General features: G+C 36.1%; 2 protein-coding genes across 2 annotated transcripts; one reads left to right on the top strand and one right to left on the bottom strand.

Annotated features, from left to right (window-relative positions):
- Window positions 1-404: 404 nt before the first annotated feature.
- On the top strand, window positions 405-12,907 carry LOC122304356 (WD-40 repeat-containing protein MSI4-like). The gene is made up of 15 exons (XM_043116584.1): window positions 405-679; window positions 941-1,004; window positions 1,351-1,437; window positions 1,555-1,617; window positions 1,902-1,967; window positions 2,091-2,165; window positions 4,425-4,500; window positions 4,889-5,096; window positions 9,416-9,497; window positions 9,668-9,741; window positions 9,978-10,089; window positions 10,215-10,289; window positions 10,507-10,583; window positions 11,577-11,676; window positions 12,517-12,907. The coding sequence occupies exons 1-15, from the start codon at window positions 462-464 to the stop codon at window positions 12,625-12,627; spliced, it is 1,488 nt and encodes a 495-aa protein (XP_042972518.1). The 5' UTR covers window positions 405-461; the 3' UTR covers window positions 12,628-12,907.
- Window positions 12,908-14,548: 1,641 nt separating this feature from the next.
- On the bottom strand, window positions 14,549-15,751 carry LOC122304852 (LOB domain-containing protein 27-like). Its single transcript, XM_043117118.1, has 3 exons — window positions 15,248-15,751; window positions 14,876-15,060; window positions 14,549-14,672 (listed from the first exon to the last, which is right to left on the bottom strand). The coding sequence occupies exons 1-3, from the start codon at window positions 15,749-15,751 to the stop codon at window positions 14,549-14,551; spliced, it is 813 nt and encodes a 270-aa protein (XP_042973052.1).
- Between the last annotated feature and the right edge of the window lie 1,133 nt (window positions 15,752-16,884).

Below are 16,884 nucleotides of genomic sequence, written 5' to 3'. Positions count from 1 at the left end.
TTTAGCACACACCTCTTGAGCACTTATTCACCTTATTTATTCAAACTCATAAAATTCTTTTGGGCATAACCTATATTTCTTATTGGAGAGACAAATTATGAATAGGAAAACATGATCAAAATGTCCTTAGACCTTACTATATGGCTGACCAACTCATTGGGACTGCACTTTACTCATTGATATCTACTTATAGAAAACTTAAAAACCTTAAAAGAAAAAAGAAAAAGAAAACAACAGAAAAGAGTTTTGTATGAAAAAACTACATGTCGTTCAAGTATTCTCGTAATCTCATTCACGATCTGAGCGTTGTTTCTGAAAGCCAGATTCGGACTTGGTAGCTGGGCTGAGCCCTCTCGGCCCATAACAGTTGCAGAGATTCATTTCTACGGTATTTGGGTTGTCCGGTTATATTCGGTAGGATTGTCAAAGTTGTCAGAGCACGAGCACGAGGTGAAGCAGCAATGGAGTCGCAGCCGCAGGTAGTGAAGAAGAAGGAGACGAGGGGCCGGAAGCCGAAGCCCAAGGATGATAAGAAAGAGGAATCTGGGAAGGTGAAGGAGGCGAAGAAGTCTCAGCAGCCCACCGTCGACGACAAGTACACCCAGTGGAAGTCTCTCGTCCCTGTCCTCTACGACTGGCTCGCCAACCACAACCTCGTCTGGCCCTCTCTCTCTTGCCGGTACATGCACATTTCTCCCCATGGTTTTTCTCTGTCATTTTTAGGGTTTTTTATTTTTTTATTTTTATTTTTTAACTTTCTGGTTTAGGGTTTATGCATGTTCTGATCCTCAACGTTAGGGTTTTTCTCTTTCTTTTTTGTTTTAATTTAATTTTAATATTTAGAGTTTTGAGCTTGTCTTCTACTTCTTAGGGTTATGCAAGTTCCATTTTTTGTTCTTTGTTTATTGTTAAGGGCTAATCTTGTTATTGCGACTGACAGGTGGGGTCCTCAGCTGGAGAAAGCGACTTACAAGAATCGCCAGCGTCTCTATCTCTCTGAACAGGCAAGTCTGCTTGTGTCAATTTCGATTAGTTACGTTAGGATAGATACCTATTCATTATTAACTTAACAAGTGGTCTGTGGTTATCTTAATTAAGTTTTAGGACACAAAACATGAAGTCGATTAAGATATTTAATTGTAGGGCCTTCATTCCTTTTGTCCCCTTTGTAGGGAAAGTGTTTCTTATGCCATTTCTTATCCTTGGTGAATCCCTCACACTATTGCGATTTATTATAGTGATCTGTTCTAATATTAGTGTTGCACTTGGATTGTAGCTTTTCTTGTATAAAACAAGCTCATGGGTCTTCTTCTCTTATTTTCAAATATTTTTCTTCCCACTTGTTTTCAGACTGATGGTAGTGTTCCAAATACTTTGGTCATTGCAAATTGTGAAGTTGTCAAACCTAGGGTTGCAGCTGCCGAGCACATATCCCAGGTGACTGAAAATTTCGTGATGTTTTTGCTTTCTTCTCCTTGCCAACTACTTTATTTTCAATGAGGTTATGCATGCAGCCTAATTCTTTTGATTAACATTAGCTGCTTTATTTTTCAGTTCAATGAAGAAGCACGGTCACCATTTGTAAAGAAGTACAAGACCATCATACATCCTGGGGAGGTATGAATCGTGCATGCACCAAATGCACACAAAACATTTGCCACTACATAAAAAAGAAATGGAACACCTTTCTGGTCTGACCTTGTATTGAATCTAGTTTAAAAGCATGTCACCATTCTTTTTTTTCATTTTTCTTTTTTCCTGCAGGATGGTGGGAAATAGATATCCTGATTAGTTAAATTTCTATTATTTTCAATGAAAGGCTCTGCTGCAAATTATATCTTCCTTTTTAATGTTCAATCTCTTGATTTTTATTCCCGTAATTAGTGAATATAATGTTGCAGGTGAACAGAATCAGGGAACTCCCACAGAACTCAAAGATTGTGGCCACTCATACTGACAGTCCTGATGTAAGTTCCTTTATTAAGTTGGTCATGCATATATTTTGAATTGAGTATGCTTTTCTCTTTGATTTCCATATTTCATTTATGAAATGTTTAGTTCTGCTAATTATCAGATTCACTAAAACTCAGGTTCTCATTTGGGATGTTGAAGCTCAACCTAACCGTCATGCTGTCCTTGGAGCTACCAATTCTCGTCCAGATTTGGTATTTACTGTTTTCGGAAAGTTTTTTCCTTGTTATGAGATACATGTACAATATTTAAATCCTTTATAAATTACATTTTATATCAATTTAATTGTTGTTATAAAAAAAGGTGCAAATTGATTCTTAGGGCTGTAATGCATCATAAACTTGGCCTCAAACCATCATTTTTTATGGAATCCACTTGATCTTATCCTCTCAAACATCTCCAGTTGCCTCCTTAAATTTTTCCACACCACCAACCCCCACAAGGACTGCACAACTAGCTCTTCATAACTTCTTTAGTTTGCCAAAAACCTGACAAGAGTCCTCTCTTCACATCCATAGTCAATAGTCAACAGTCTACTTAATGCCTCCATGAAAACTACAAACTATGAGGGAGATGGTTCCTGTGTCTTAAGCCTTGAGAGCTGCTCTCTGAATTGTGACTTTACTAACTTCCGACGCATGTGGAACTCCTAAAAAAACGTTCGTCAACTCTACTTTCACGTCCTCCCAACATGTCTGAAAGAAGGTCAATGAACAACCATTGAGTCCTGGAACTTTATCACCATTCAAATCTATTAACCGACTCTTCTACCAATTGATTCAATGGTATTATTTCTATGATTCAAATTGGCCACCATGGAAACCTGTATTCCTATCATTTATGCAGCCAAATTTCCCTTGACTTTTGTCTCTAGCTTTTAAAAGGATAGTTCTTTCCAATTCACATATAATCTCCTTTTTTTCTCAAGTCTTCCACCTGAGGCAAGGATTTTCCTTCTGGTAATGTGTCAACATCACACAAAACTCCTCCATAAGGAGAAGCTTTTTCCTTTCCACATGGGTAAATTCATTTTCAATCCATTTCTTCAGATCTTTTTTCAAAGTTTTCAGCTTGTTTGCCAAAGAAAAGTTAGGCAATGGCCTTCACTGGTGGTGGGTGTTGTCATGGGTTAAGACTAAATGGTTGTACTCAATAAGAATAGGGTGGTTGGTGAGGTCATGGGTTTAAGTTGTGGTTAGGGGTGAAGAACGGTCAGTCCGGACTGGAGAAACTGATGGGACCAGTCAGTCTTAGTCCAAGATTCTGTGGATTTTTGGTTTTCGGTTTGATCCCGGGGTGGGGTTTTCCTGGACCGGACTGGACCGACCAAATAGGAAAATGTATTTTTTTTTTAATTTTTAAATATTATATATATTATTTTATATAATAATTGTCTAATTAATTATGTAATTTTCATCTAAATTATTTGTACATTAACAATATAAAATTTTAAATATGTAATTACAAATTAATATTATATTAATTAACTAATGTATATTATCAATTCACCATTAATTAATTAGTAATTACTAACATCTACATCTATGATCTAATTAAAGTTATTAGATAAATTTTTTATAGCTAAGTAGTAACTTGTAAGTAAATATAAAGCAATTATTATTTATTTAATTAATTAACTAATATATGATATCAATTAACTAACCTATCACCAACTCACTATTTAATAATTTAATATTTTATTTTTATATAGTAATTATATAAGTTAATGATGTAATTTTCATCTAATTTATTATCATTGACCATATAAAATATTTTTTTAATGAGTTAGTTACATAATCTATATTAATAATTCACATAATTTTAATATAGTAATTTAAATAATTTTTTTATGAATTTATTTTGGGGAAAAAAAAGAAGAAAAAAATTAAAAAAAATAATTGGACTGGACTGGACCGACTGGATGTTCGGTCCAGTCCGGGGGGTGATGGATCGAAATTGATTTCGCTCCTAGTTGTGGTGAGTAAGTTATTTTCCCGTAGAGAAAGTTATATAATTAAAATCAAGAAAATGTATCCTTATAAAAAATAAAAAATAAAAAATAAAATCAGGAAATTATGTTATAAATAAAAGTTAACATGATACACCGAAGTGTGCTTAACTAATGTAAGAAATTAGGTATGCATTGATATAACGTCTAAACTTTTTCTTGTTTGAGTGAAAAATCAGTCACAATGCACAAACAGCCATACAAAGTGACCTAATAAAACTGTGTTAAAGATGATGAACTAGCAGCGAAACAACTTGTTTATTTTCTGGACTTTCTGGCATGACAACCTCTGGACATGACTGCAGTAAATTTGTGTACCCTTTAGATTCTTGTTGAGACCAACTTGATGCTATTACAAAAACTATCATCCTGTCTTTTTTTCTGTGGCCTGTACTGATTCTGCTTATCTGTTTATGTTATTAACATCAAATTTTGCTTCGTGAAGATTTTGACTGGACATCAAGATAATGCAGAATTCGCTCTTGCAATGTGCCCGACTGAACCCTATGTGCTATCTGGAGGTGGATAGATTTCATTATTTATATTTTTAAAGTTCCAATATCAATCTAGTTACTTCCCCTACCTGAGATGCTATGAATTATCACCTTTGACTTCAAAGATAAAACAGGGCTGTAATTTGATTGAGCTAACAATGCCTTCTGAATGTAGGGTATCATATGATGCTTTAAGTTTTAACATTATTTTTAATAATTGTCTTGTTTTAAACGTCTAATTTTTTATATTACATTTTCTATTTGCATGTGGCACTTGACGAATATTTTTGAATGTCACATTCCTGTAATATGCTGGAGATCCAGCATGCTGTATCCTTCCTTTTCTTACCATGCTTAATATAAATAATTTTGTCTTAACTTTACGCCCATCTGAAGAATACAATTGTTGTTGCAGGGAAGGACAAGTCGGTGGTTTTGTGGAGTATTCAGGACCATATTTCGGCAACAGCCACATCACCAGGAGGCGGGGGATCAATCATTAAACCAAACTCTAAACCTGGGGAAGGCAATGATAAAGCTGCTGATGGCCCTTCTGTTGGACCAAGGGGTGTCTACCTTGGGCATGAAGATACAGTTGAAGATGTGGCATTCTGTCCATCCAGGTAACATCTGTATTATCTATTTGCAATTTACCCAAGGGTGGTTTGTTATCTCTCTTATAATTCACCATTTTAAGATTCTTTTTTTTTTTTTTTTGTGTGAATTAAGATTTCTTTCACGCCTTTTGATAATCAGATCTCATCTCACTCTTTGATAAGATACCATGTTTTATTAAAAAGCGCCAGGGTAACATTCCATGGGACACGTTTTAAGAAAGGGTAGGTTAGCAAGGAATTGTAAAATCTACATAAGATCTAGATGGACTGTAGTCCACTCATCCAAAGACCTAAGCATGGAAGTTTTTAACTCTGTTAGCCTTTTCTCCCAATCTTCAAAGGTCTGGTCATTACAATCCATCAAAATACTCCTCATTAAGCATATAGAATTGTTCACCAGATGTTTGGTGTGCCTCCCTGTGTTGCCATTGATTCCACGGAAATGGTATTATGCATTCTATCCCAAGAAGGTGGAAGATCGCTGCCCAAAAAGTCTTAGCAAGCGGGTTGCAAGCATAGGTTGAGTCATAACCAGAAAGTTCTCTATGGGGTGGACTGTTAGGGATTTTACGTGCCATAGTTTTGGCTAATTGAGCATGATGTATCATCATGGGATCTGTGGATTAAGTTGATCAATTTCTAGAGAGATTTCACCTTTAAACTTATCACTTGTTTCTAAGTTTTAAAAACACCTAGTTGGTTGGGTGAGATTTTTTCTGAGTGTCTAGTTTTAATTCGAAGTGTGACTATGGGGGCTCGAAACACTTCAGAGATAGAATCTAAGCTCTTTGTTCTGAATTGGATGGATATGAGGCATGAATGCTTTCACAGTTATAAGTTACATGGTCATCACTGAGAGGAATCAGAAGGTGGTGAAAACAGTGAGGTTGGGGATGTTAACGATGCAATGGTTCGCCAAATAACTGGGGGACTGTCTAAAGGGGGAAAAAAGGACTTTTACATCATTGCATGGGAGGAGCCAAATGCTTCATTGTGCAGATATGCTCCAATGCCCGTGGTCGATACATGGCACTAGTGGAGTATGGAAATGGTGGCAGACATAGCTTCATCTTCATCCCGGAAGTGATGGACAGTATGGGATGGAGGACGATGGCAGGTGCACTAAGAGAGGGTGGTCGTAATAGAGGGCAGTCATTTATGGGGCCAATTGTGGTGGTGAACCACCCAAAATCACATTCATACAAGGATGCACTCACATAGCCAACAACCATGGTGTTGGTATGAGTGCAGGAAAGGGGTAGAGGGCATGGAGTGGGGGCGGCCTAGGGAGCAGCTACAACAAGCCACAAACTCGGCTATGGCCATGGGGAGGAACATCATATTGTTGGCATAGCAAGTGCTTAGTGGCAAGGAAATGGTTGCAAGCATGCTGTCAGTTTGGCAGAGAATGGTGTGCACAATACACGTCTAGAAATGCAGCCGCAACTGGGGCATTTGCAGGAGAAAGTGGATTGCCTTATACAATGTGTTGAGGAGAAGAGGGAAATGGGCTTGGGCTTGGGCCTTGGAGTGCAAAGTGAAATGGGTAAGTCACTTCATAGCTCGGGTTCCACAGATGGGCTTAGCAAGTGGATTGGGCTTGTATTGACAGATCGACTGCTGAGTCCTTTCTTGGGAGATAGGCCAACTCCAATGGGCCTGACTAAAGTGCGGTTTGGATAGTGAGTTGAGATGAAAGTTGAATAAAATATTATTAGAATATTATTTTTTAATATTATTATTGTTTCGGGATTTAAAAAAGTTGAATTTTTTATTATATTTTGTATGAGAATTTAGAAAAGTTGTAATAATGAGATGAGATAAAATAAAACGGTTCTTGTATCCAAATGGGGCCTAAGGCTGGATTCTCGGTGTTGGTAAATGGCACTCCTGATGGCTTCTTCAACAACTCTTGCAGATTGAGACAAAAAGATCCTTTTATCTTCATTTATCTTTGTATAAGTTATGGATTTATTGAGCAGAATGTTGGAGGTAGTGGTGGATGGGTCCTTTTTGTCTGGATTTTCAGTAAGTGGTACTTCATTTGAGAGCATCAATGTATCTTATCCTCTCCTCGCCGACAACACCTTAATTCTTTGTGCACCAGACCCAAATCAAATTCGTTCATTGAAAGCTCTCTTATTTTGTTTTGAAGCTATTTCCGGTCTCAAGGTGAACTTGTCTAAATCTGAATTGGTACCAGTTGGCTTGGTAGATCACATCGGAAACTTGGCTGAAATTTTGGGTTGTAAGGTTTCTTCTTTGCCTATGAAGTACCTTGGTCTTCATTTGGGGGCTCCTTATAAATCCAAGGAAATGTGGGATGATGTCATCGAAAAAATTGAGAATAGATTGGCTTTTTGAAAAAAGGATGTATCTATCTAAAAGGGGACGAATCACTTTTATTAAGAGTATGCTATCTAGCCTCCCTATGTACTATCTTTCATTATCCCCGATTCCGGCTGGTGTGGCTAATAGGATGGAAATATTATCATGAGCTTTCTTGTGGGGTGGATTGGGGGACGAGAAAAAGTTTCCCCCAATCTTGTGGTGGCTTGGGGATTAGAAAGTTGAGTATTTTCAATAAGCCTTATTTGGGAAATGGTTGTGGCAGTACCATCAAGAAAGTGATGCTTTATGGAGGAGTGTGGTTGAAGGTAAATTTGTCAGCATTAGGGGAGGCTGGATTTGTAATGAAGTGCATGGATTGTATGGTGTGGGTGTATGAAAATTTATTAGGAAGGGCTGGGAGGATTTTATTCGTAATTTCAAATTTATGGCAGAGCGTGGAACAGGGGTCAGATTCTGGGTTGATGTTTGGTGTGGTGATGTTGCTCTCAAGGAGGCCTTTCCTTCTCTTTTCAGAATTGCATTACATAAGCCTCTGTTGCTGACTACATGGACTCTTCGAATGGCCTACTTCAGTGGAATGTGTCACTTATCAAATAAGCTCAAGATTGGGAAGTGGGAGACATTTTTTACTTGCACCTTGTATGCATTGAATTTGGAGCGTGGTGTGGAGGACGAACTGCTGTCGATACACCCTGGGAACATGAATTTCTCAGTTAGATTTTTGTACAATGCTTTGTCTACCCATCCTTCTACTACTTTTCCTTGGAAGTGCAAAGTGCCCCTAAAAGTTGCTTTCTTTGGTTGGCTGGCTTCTCACGTGAAACTTCTAACCATAGACAAGCTGAGGAAGCATGGCTTTTTCATAATAGATTGGTGCTTCATGTGCGAAAGGAATGGTGAATCGACGGACCATCTACCTCTCCATTGTGATGTGGCAAAGGCTATATGGAATGAAATCTTTGTAAGTTTGGACATTGCTTGGATGATGCCAAAGAGGGTGGTGGATCTTTTGGCTTGTTGGTGCAGCATACAGGGAAATCGCCAAGTAGCCGAGGTTTGGAAGATGGTACCCCTATGTCTTATGTGGTGTATATGGAATGAGAGGAATGGAAGATGTTTTGAAAATAGAGAACGCTCATTGGGGAATTAGAGACCTATTTTTCCAATCTTTCGTACTTTGGGCTAAGGCTATTGTATTAGAAGGGGTTAATTTTAATGACTTGTATTCTTCATTCTTTGTTTGTAGGCTGTAATTTGGTATTTCTCTCTTGTATACCACGTGTACTCGGGCTATTTCTAATTATGAGGATCAATAAGTTTTCTTACTTATAAAAAAAAAAAAAAAAGAGTCTTAGCCACTTCACAGTGAAGCAACAGGTGTTTGGCGATTTCCCCACTTCTTGCACATGCGAGACCAATCCATAACTTTTATGTGCCTCTAACCTTTTTGATAATTCAAGTTATACATTGTTAAGATATTCCCTAGGGCTGCTGTGCACACAAAAAATGTCATTGTTAAGTGTGCCTTGTCCTGCCATGGGTGGATACTAGTTGCTAATTCCTAATGCATTGTATAGGAGTTGGATTTCCCAAATCTTGACATTGTTTGCTTGGATGTATTCAAAGTATTCGCCATTTACAATTTGCCATATCTGGTATCAAGAATATTTGAATATTATTAGAATGTCCTCTTTTGTACGTTGGATTTGGCTTGCACTGCAGAGTAGCTGGGATCCTCACCCGATTGTAATTCTCGGGAATCTTGTCTGACAAAAACTTAACTTTTTGTCAGTTTCTGAGGATGGACCTTCCCACATTTAATTACGTTGCATTTTGAGCACATCTTAAAATATTTCATCTAAACTTCTACTGAAATGTGTTTGATTTATATCTCCGAATAATAGCTGTAAGATTGTTACCTTTTGTGATTTTTGACATGCCCCATTCTTGACACATTTCTGTGTCCGATGAAGTGCACAGGAGTTTTGTAGTGTTGGAGACGATTCTTGCCTTATATTGTGGGATGCACGAGTTGGCTCCAGCCCAGTTGTTAAGGTTACTCCCCCTTTTTAGTTTATTTTTTGGTCTTTTTATTTAATTTTTAATGCTTTTTATTCTGCTTTTGGCTATGTATTTTATAGCCATATAATTTATTGAGTAAGCAATGTTTTCTGTAAGATAATTTATCAGCTTCTGTTGATTATAATGTAATTTCTGATTGACAGGTTGAGAAGGCACATAATGCTGATCTTCACTGTGTTGATTGGAATCCCCACGATGATAACCTTGTTCTAACTGGGTATGCTGTACTCTCATATTTCTTTCAATTTTCTGCTCCCACTGTGTTTTGGGTATGCTATACTCTTCTGGGTTTGATGGGGCTTCATCCTGTGCTGTGTAGTGATACTGAAATTTACTAGATGCATTTATATTGTTGTAATATCTGTCCTGCTGGAGATAATCTACTGATCAAAGATAATAATAATAATAATAATAATAATAATAATAATAATAATTGTTGTAATATCTGTCCAGGTCAGCAGATAATTCTGTCCGTATGTTTGATCGGCGAAATCTCACTTCAAATGGAGTTGGGTCTCCTATATATAAATTTGAGGGTCACAGAGCTGCTGTTCTTTGTGTTCAGGTATGAATGAATTTTGTTGTTTTTCTGTGATCTTTCTCTTACTTTTACTTTTATGTGGTACATCTGTTGCTAGAACTGCCAGTCTCTGTTTTTCTTCATTACTGAATACGTGATACCTGTTCCAGTGGTCTCCAGATAAGTCATCTGTCTTTGGGAGCTCTGCAGAGGATGGTCTCTTGAACATCTGGGATTATGAGAAGGTGGAAACTTTCACCTGTAGTTGTCTGGTGTTTATTGCTATTGCATGTCTTGGACTATATAGTTGTTGCCTAAAAACTAAAGTATAACATGCTTGCTAGTTATTTGCGTCTCATTCCCCCATCTTGCCTCTGTTGATGCTAAATGTGTTTGCTAACATCGATGATTTTTGACCTTTTGCTTTTTCTGCCTTTGACAATTTCTTATTTGATGTTGCAGGTTGGTAAAAAGGTAGAGCGAGCAGCAAGAAGTCCAAGTTCTCCTCCGGGGTTGTTTTTCCAGCATGCTGGGCACAGGTTTGAATCTGCCATTGTCACTTCTTCAACTTACCTTAAGAAAGGCTTTCCAGCCACACAGGCTTATATTTCAAAATTCTGTTGTACCTTGGACCATATCTCATTGTGAACCGGACTATCACGTCTTCCTAATGGCCTCGCAATCATATTTTTTTTTTTTTTTTCGGCCTCCCTTGCTTCATCAACCTGAATCAAAATGCTACTTATTTGTTAACTTGGCTTTTGTTATTCTATCTCTTAAACTTCAGTAGGAAAAAAAAAAAAAAAAACTTTAGTAGTTCTCTTGACTTCTTATGCTGTAGTTCTGCCATCTCTGCCATCTCATCTTCGTGTCTGTTTGGAAGTATATATTATGGTAATAATTTTATGCTTACTTAACTAGTACTGATCAGATGTATTGGTTGAATCTTGAATGCAAAAGTAGATATTTTATTTTATTTTTTCCTCCTCTATTTGAGCGATACTGGAATCCCAAGTTGATTGTACTTGGGAACCTTTGCAAATTAGGAGTTGAGATTCTTCACAGAATGGTAGTTTAGAGTATTTTGCTTGACATATCTTATCTGTAATGGTTCTAATGCTTTAATTTGTAACCTTTAATTATTTTTATGGAAAATCTCAATGTTTGTTATGAGATGGCCTTGATAGGGGCCATTGCCTTTGCTAGTGTAAAAGTAAGTCTTGGCCTGCCAAGTACAAGTACTTTGGTCCAAGTCTCGAGAGCAGCCACTTGATGCAAGAAATGCCGAAGGATAGAACTGTATTCAAGCCACCCCATCCTGGAATCCCACTTAAGTGGGGCCAGTAGTGGGTGATGACTTGTTATTGGATAGCCAGCAAATAGTTCTAACTCATTTATAGTCTTGATTTATATGGTTTTATCAGATAATTATGTCTTCCTTCAAGTTTTATTGCTAGAAGTTTTTTCAAGTCTGTTAAACCAATATGCTCATAAAGTCTTCCCTATTGATCTTTTCCCTCCCTTTTATGTAGGGACAAAGTTGTTGACTTCCACTGGAATGCATTTGATCCGTGGACAATTGTTAGTGTGTCTGATGATTGTGATAGTACCGGAGGAGGAGGGACATTGCAGGTATGACTATGTTGAAGTTTATACACAAGCATATCAATGGCAATTCCTGTTAGAAAATTGTCTTATTATTGTCAAACATGCACGCCTGGATAGATGTGGGAAACTTATGAGAGATAGTGTTTTTTTTTTTTTTTTTTTTTTAAATAATACCTCTTTCATTCATATAATTGTGTGATCAATACAATGTTTATCAACAAGTAAACTATCCAAGACAAAGCTTGGTGCCTCTTCTATCCACACCTTTTCCTCAATCAATATAGCAGCCTTAGCCAAATTGTGAGCAACAACATTCGTGTTTCGCTGAGAGTATTGTACCCTCCATCCATTGCATCCCTTGAGACTTTTCCTCAGCTCTTCAACTAGGCTACCAACATATGATAGATCCTCCAGTTGCACATTAACTGCATTTATGATAACCTGAGCATCACCCTCGAAAATGACTTTATCAAAGTATAAATCTCTGCACAAATCCATGGCTTTTCTAAATGCATAGCATTCAGCTGTAACTGGATCTGCAACATTTAGTTTCTGCTCATGACAGGCTACCATAACCTCTCCCTTTTCATTTCTGATTATCACTCCCACACCCACCTTCCTGGCTTTAGCATCAAAAGCTGCATCCCAATTGGCCTTGGAGAGATAGTGTTAAGATGCTTGGAGCGATATTTGGTAATTTGTTGCAACATCATTATGCAACGTATATGCAAAATTGTTTTAAGTTTTGTATGAATGGTGGGTTGGAAAAGCGTTGGGTGCCTTTTAGCTAATATATAAACGTTCTCCTTAAGTTTGTTTCAAGTGACTTAAATTGATTTGCAAATCTTACATTAATTTGTGCAGATATGGCGCATGAGTGATTTGATCTACCGACCTGAAGAGGAGGTTCTGGCAGAGCTAGAGAAGTTCAAGTCGCATGTGGTTGCTTGTGCTTCAAAGCCTCGAGAGTCTTGAAAAACTTTTTAGCAAGCCTGTAAAACTAACAGGAAACAAGTCTTTGAAGTAGGGTATATTATATGGATTTGGATCATCTATTATTGTCTTTAGGCGGAGAGATTTCTAGCATGTGTTTGTTGTAGGAGTGTCTTATGGAATGATTTTGTCACACCATAAATGTGAGTCCTAGGTGGGTGAAATCATACATCCTTATCTCAATGCTCAGACCAGGTCATGACTGTACTGTTTAGACCTTTACAGATTTTATTTAATTTAGTAAAACTGATCTCTATGCGTTCTTCCTGGCTACAAAAGGGAAAAATTAGAAGAGCAAAAGCAAAAGTGAGAAGAATTTGTGTTTGAAATTTACCTAGCGGTTCTGCTTAATTTTCAGATGAAAATTTTAAATTTTAAGATAAAATATTAAAATATTATACTTTAATATTATTATTATTTTAGAATTTAAAAAGTTAAGAAAAAGTTAAATTATTTATTATATTTTATATTGAAATTTGAAAAAGTTGTAATGATGATATGAAAATTTTAAATTTTAGATAAAAATTTTAAATGGCCAAACATAACCCCGCGAGGAAAAGTGCCAGGTTCTGGCCGTGCAGCATTATTGCAAACAGTTATGCCTGTCCTTCGCTTTGGAAGAATGGTCGGCCATTTTTTTTTGGGAAAAACACTAATTCCACCAGAAATGAGTTGTGCAGTCGGAAAATGCAGTTGATTGTAAAAAAAATTTAATACAGGATCTATATAAAAAAAAATTATTTTTATAATTTTTTATAATTTATATAGGTCTTCTTGAATATAAAATAATTTTTTTGTAATTTTTTTTTATTCATTCTGTATAGTCCATTGCACGCCGATTATATTTTCCGTACGTAACAAAGCCCATCGGCAAAGGACTGCCCTAATCGGCAAATCTCAATTTCTGATCTCTTGCCCACTTTCGTACACATCTGCAGTGTCGGCAGCCATGCTGGTCGGATGGGTTTATTTTACATGATAGGAATATATTGAATTATATGATATCAAAATAAAAATAATGTCCTTTTTTTTATCCTTGGAATTGGACGACTGCCCTAATCGGCAAAGGACTGCCCTAATCGGCATGCCCACTTTCGTACACATCTGCAGTGTCGGCAGCCATGCTGGTCGGATGGGTTTATTTTACATGATAGGAATATATTGAATTATATGATATCAAAATAAAAATAATGGTTAGAAACGACATTTATTTCATATTATCTTATTTTACATGATCATTATAATTTTTTTAAATATTTATATAAAATATAATAAATAATTTAATTTTTAAATTTTAAAATAAAATTAATTTAAAAAATTATATTATAATAATATTTTATTTTATATTTAATAAAACATTTCATCTTATCTAAAATGTAATTAAACGGGATCTAAGTCTTGTCAAATGTCTAACAGTCTCAGACTATTGCAAATGTTAAGAAAAAATGTTTATCCATTTAGTGAAAACAATTAATTGTTGTGCAAAACCTTTTGACAAAATTACAAGTGATTCAGTTATTTTGTGGTTGTGCAGATATTGCTTTAGATTTATAATCAATTGAAATAAATAGTACACCATTTTTCCTCAAAACTCTTTTTTCTTTAATGAAGAATGAATTAAATTTTTGTTGATTTTTTTTATTATTTATTTATTTATTTTCAATTTAAGGAAACAATTTTATACGTGGACGGTTAACTCTAAACACAAGCTCGGATTACATACGAAAGGAGAAAGAAATTCAAAGTTCCTTAATTGATTCACAGATTACAAACCTCCAAATGATATCGCTTTTAAATCATTTGCTAACAAATATTAGCATTGAGAATTCTACTCAGTGTCACTTCCATGCATATGATTTCCATGCGGCCAAAAGAAAACAAAAACAAAAAAGAAAAGGAAACTTCATTCATCCTTAATGTCTCTATCGTCCTTTCCTTTTGTAGATGACCCGACCTCGTTTTGTGTATCTCCCTCACCAACACGCTCCAAAGGCTGCCTACCATGGGCTTTGGAGATCGGGCTACTGCTGTTGTTTTGATAAAGATGAATTCATGTCAATTTTTTTTAGAAAGAAATTAAAATAAATATTATACCATATTTGCACCAAAATTAATCAACAAAATAACATATTACATATAATCAAAGCATGTCATGATATAATATTTTCCCATTAAAACTCATGATTTATGCTAAAGTTATTGTAATTCCAACATTTATGTACGTACGTACCGGGAAGATTCTCCAGGTCCTCTGAAACTTGCAACAAAATTATCCTGCTGATAAGATTCCAACATTTGATCTAAATGCTGAATGTCAAAGGGTTTCACATCCACACCTTCTTCTAAGGTTGACTGATAATTATATTTATCACTGGGTAGAGAGTTTTTCATGATGCCTCCTAAATATTCGCCATGCTAGAATAATTGCACAAAAAATAATCATCATTACTTGTGACTTGAATCGTGCATAAATGTGAAAAAATCATACATTGATCTACCTAAGCCACATGAAATCAACAGACTTTGTCAAATTCCAAAAGCTATAATATGAACTGTATTTCCAAAAGCAAAGATCCGAGATCATATACGGTATTTTTCTTACTAATTCAGGCAGCAGAATTGGTGTCAGATACTTAAACCCATGATCAAGTTGATCATCATCATCAAGCTGCTGCGATGCTAATGGAGAATCTGTACTAGTACTACTTCTTATATAATCGTCCAAGTTGTGTTTTCGCTGCTGCAGCTCGAGCTTCTCTTTCTCACGGGAAAGGGCAAGGAACCGAGTCACAAAATCAAGCTGCTTTTCATAGAACTTGATCTGGGACTCAAGGCTACGGACAATACCAAGACAACCATGCACAGGATCCTTTTTCCTTGCGTTTCCTTCCATGAGTATTGATTCAGCAGCAGCTTCTTTTTGGCTTGGCTCGACTGCACTTAAGATCTTTAGAATGTTGCTCACCCCAAAGAGCCTGTGTGCATTTTGAAACTCTCTATACCTGCTTGCCGGGAAGAATGGAGCTAGCTCACAGCTTTCGTCACATTTTCTCCTTTGATGTTTGCATGAAGCACAGGCCTGCATATTTCCAGTCTCCTTAGTCATTGTAATTTGTGTCTCAAATTAAGCACTCATGCACGATCCGATGGCCTGCATTGCTACTTCAAGAGAAAATGCATGCAGTTCTTGGGAACTATATATATATATATATGTCCGTATGTGTAGGTAGTTGTATTGTCAATGTATATAGAAAGAGTATTGGGGATACTAAATGGAAAGGGAGACAGATTTAGAACAAAGTTTAAACTTTTGTTTTAAGTGAGTCAGATAGCGTCGGATTTTGTAGAGGATTTTAGTATCTTAGAATTAAATGGATTCAGATATTGCATGCATTCTTACCTAAATCCTTTTTAGCAGTTAAGGTAATTAATATCTGGTGTTGCAGAATTTAATTAAGAAGCCAATTGTCATGCATCTTAGACAAACATGCATGCATGCATTCTGGCCTTGATGTATTTATATTATGTAGATCCATGCATGCATGCCACTTGATGATAATTTGTGATTCAAAACCATGTAAATAAATTTCCTTTTGTGCATACATGAAGAACATAAAATATATATGGTTTATGCCATATTGGCAATTAGTTCTGGCTTTTGATAAGCAAGAAATGGGGCAAACCATTTCAATTATCTCATATAAGTATCTCATCCATGCATGTGGATCCAGTGATTAATTAAGGTCTAGGGATCAAATTATGCTTATTTAAAATTTATTTGTCTGATAACCAAACATGGCATCATCTACTCTATAGAAATGGCCAAATATTACCATGATGATCCCTCTCTTGATAATTCCATTGATAAAGTATACTCTTAAAAGTAAAAATCTTTATAATCTGACATATTACATCTGGTTACACCAATTTATTAAAATAATTTTTTTATATTTTTTATAATTCTATTTATAGACTAATCATGCATCTCTCTTCTTTAAAGACATATTTAATTAATTATAAGTAACATACATGCATGAATATTAAGCATAAATATCTTTATATATTTTCTCCACGTACAGGAACTGGAAGTTTTGCTCGAAACGTTGAGCTTTATTCCGGGATATGCATTTGAGAAAGATGTCTCCTTTGTTGATTTTTTTAGCTGCAAGTCGAGAGCCAACTACGGAGTTTGATCAGTCACAAGAACATGAATTGGTTACTTCTCGTCCATGGTTGAAT

The sequence above is a fragment of the Carya illinoinensis genome, chromosome 3 (assembly GCF_018687715.1).
Source record: "Carya illinoinensis cultivar Pawnee chromosome 3, C.illinoinensisPawnee_v1, whole genome shotgun sequence".
In the NCBI taxonomy this organism is placed as follows: domain Eukaryota; kingdom Viridiplantae; phylum Streptophyta; class Magnoliopsida; order Fagales; family Juglandaceae; genus Carya; species Carya illinoinensis.
The sequence above is the reverse complement of the archived record's forward strand: the minus strand, read 5'-3'. Positions and strand labels throughout refer to the sequence as shown.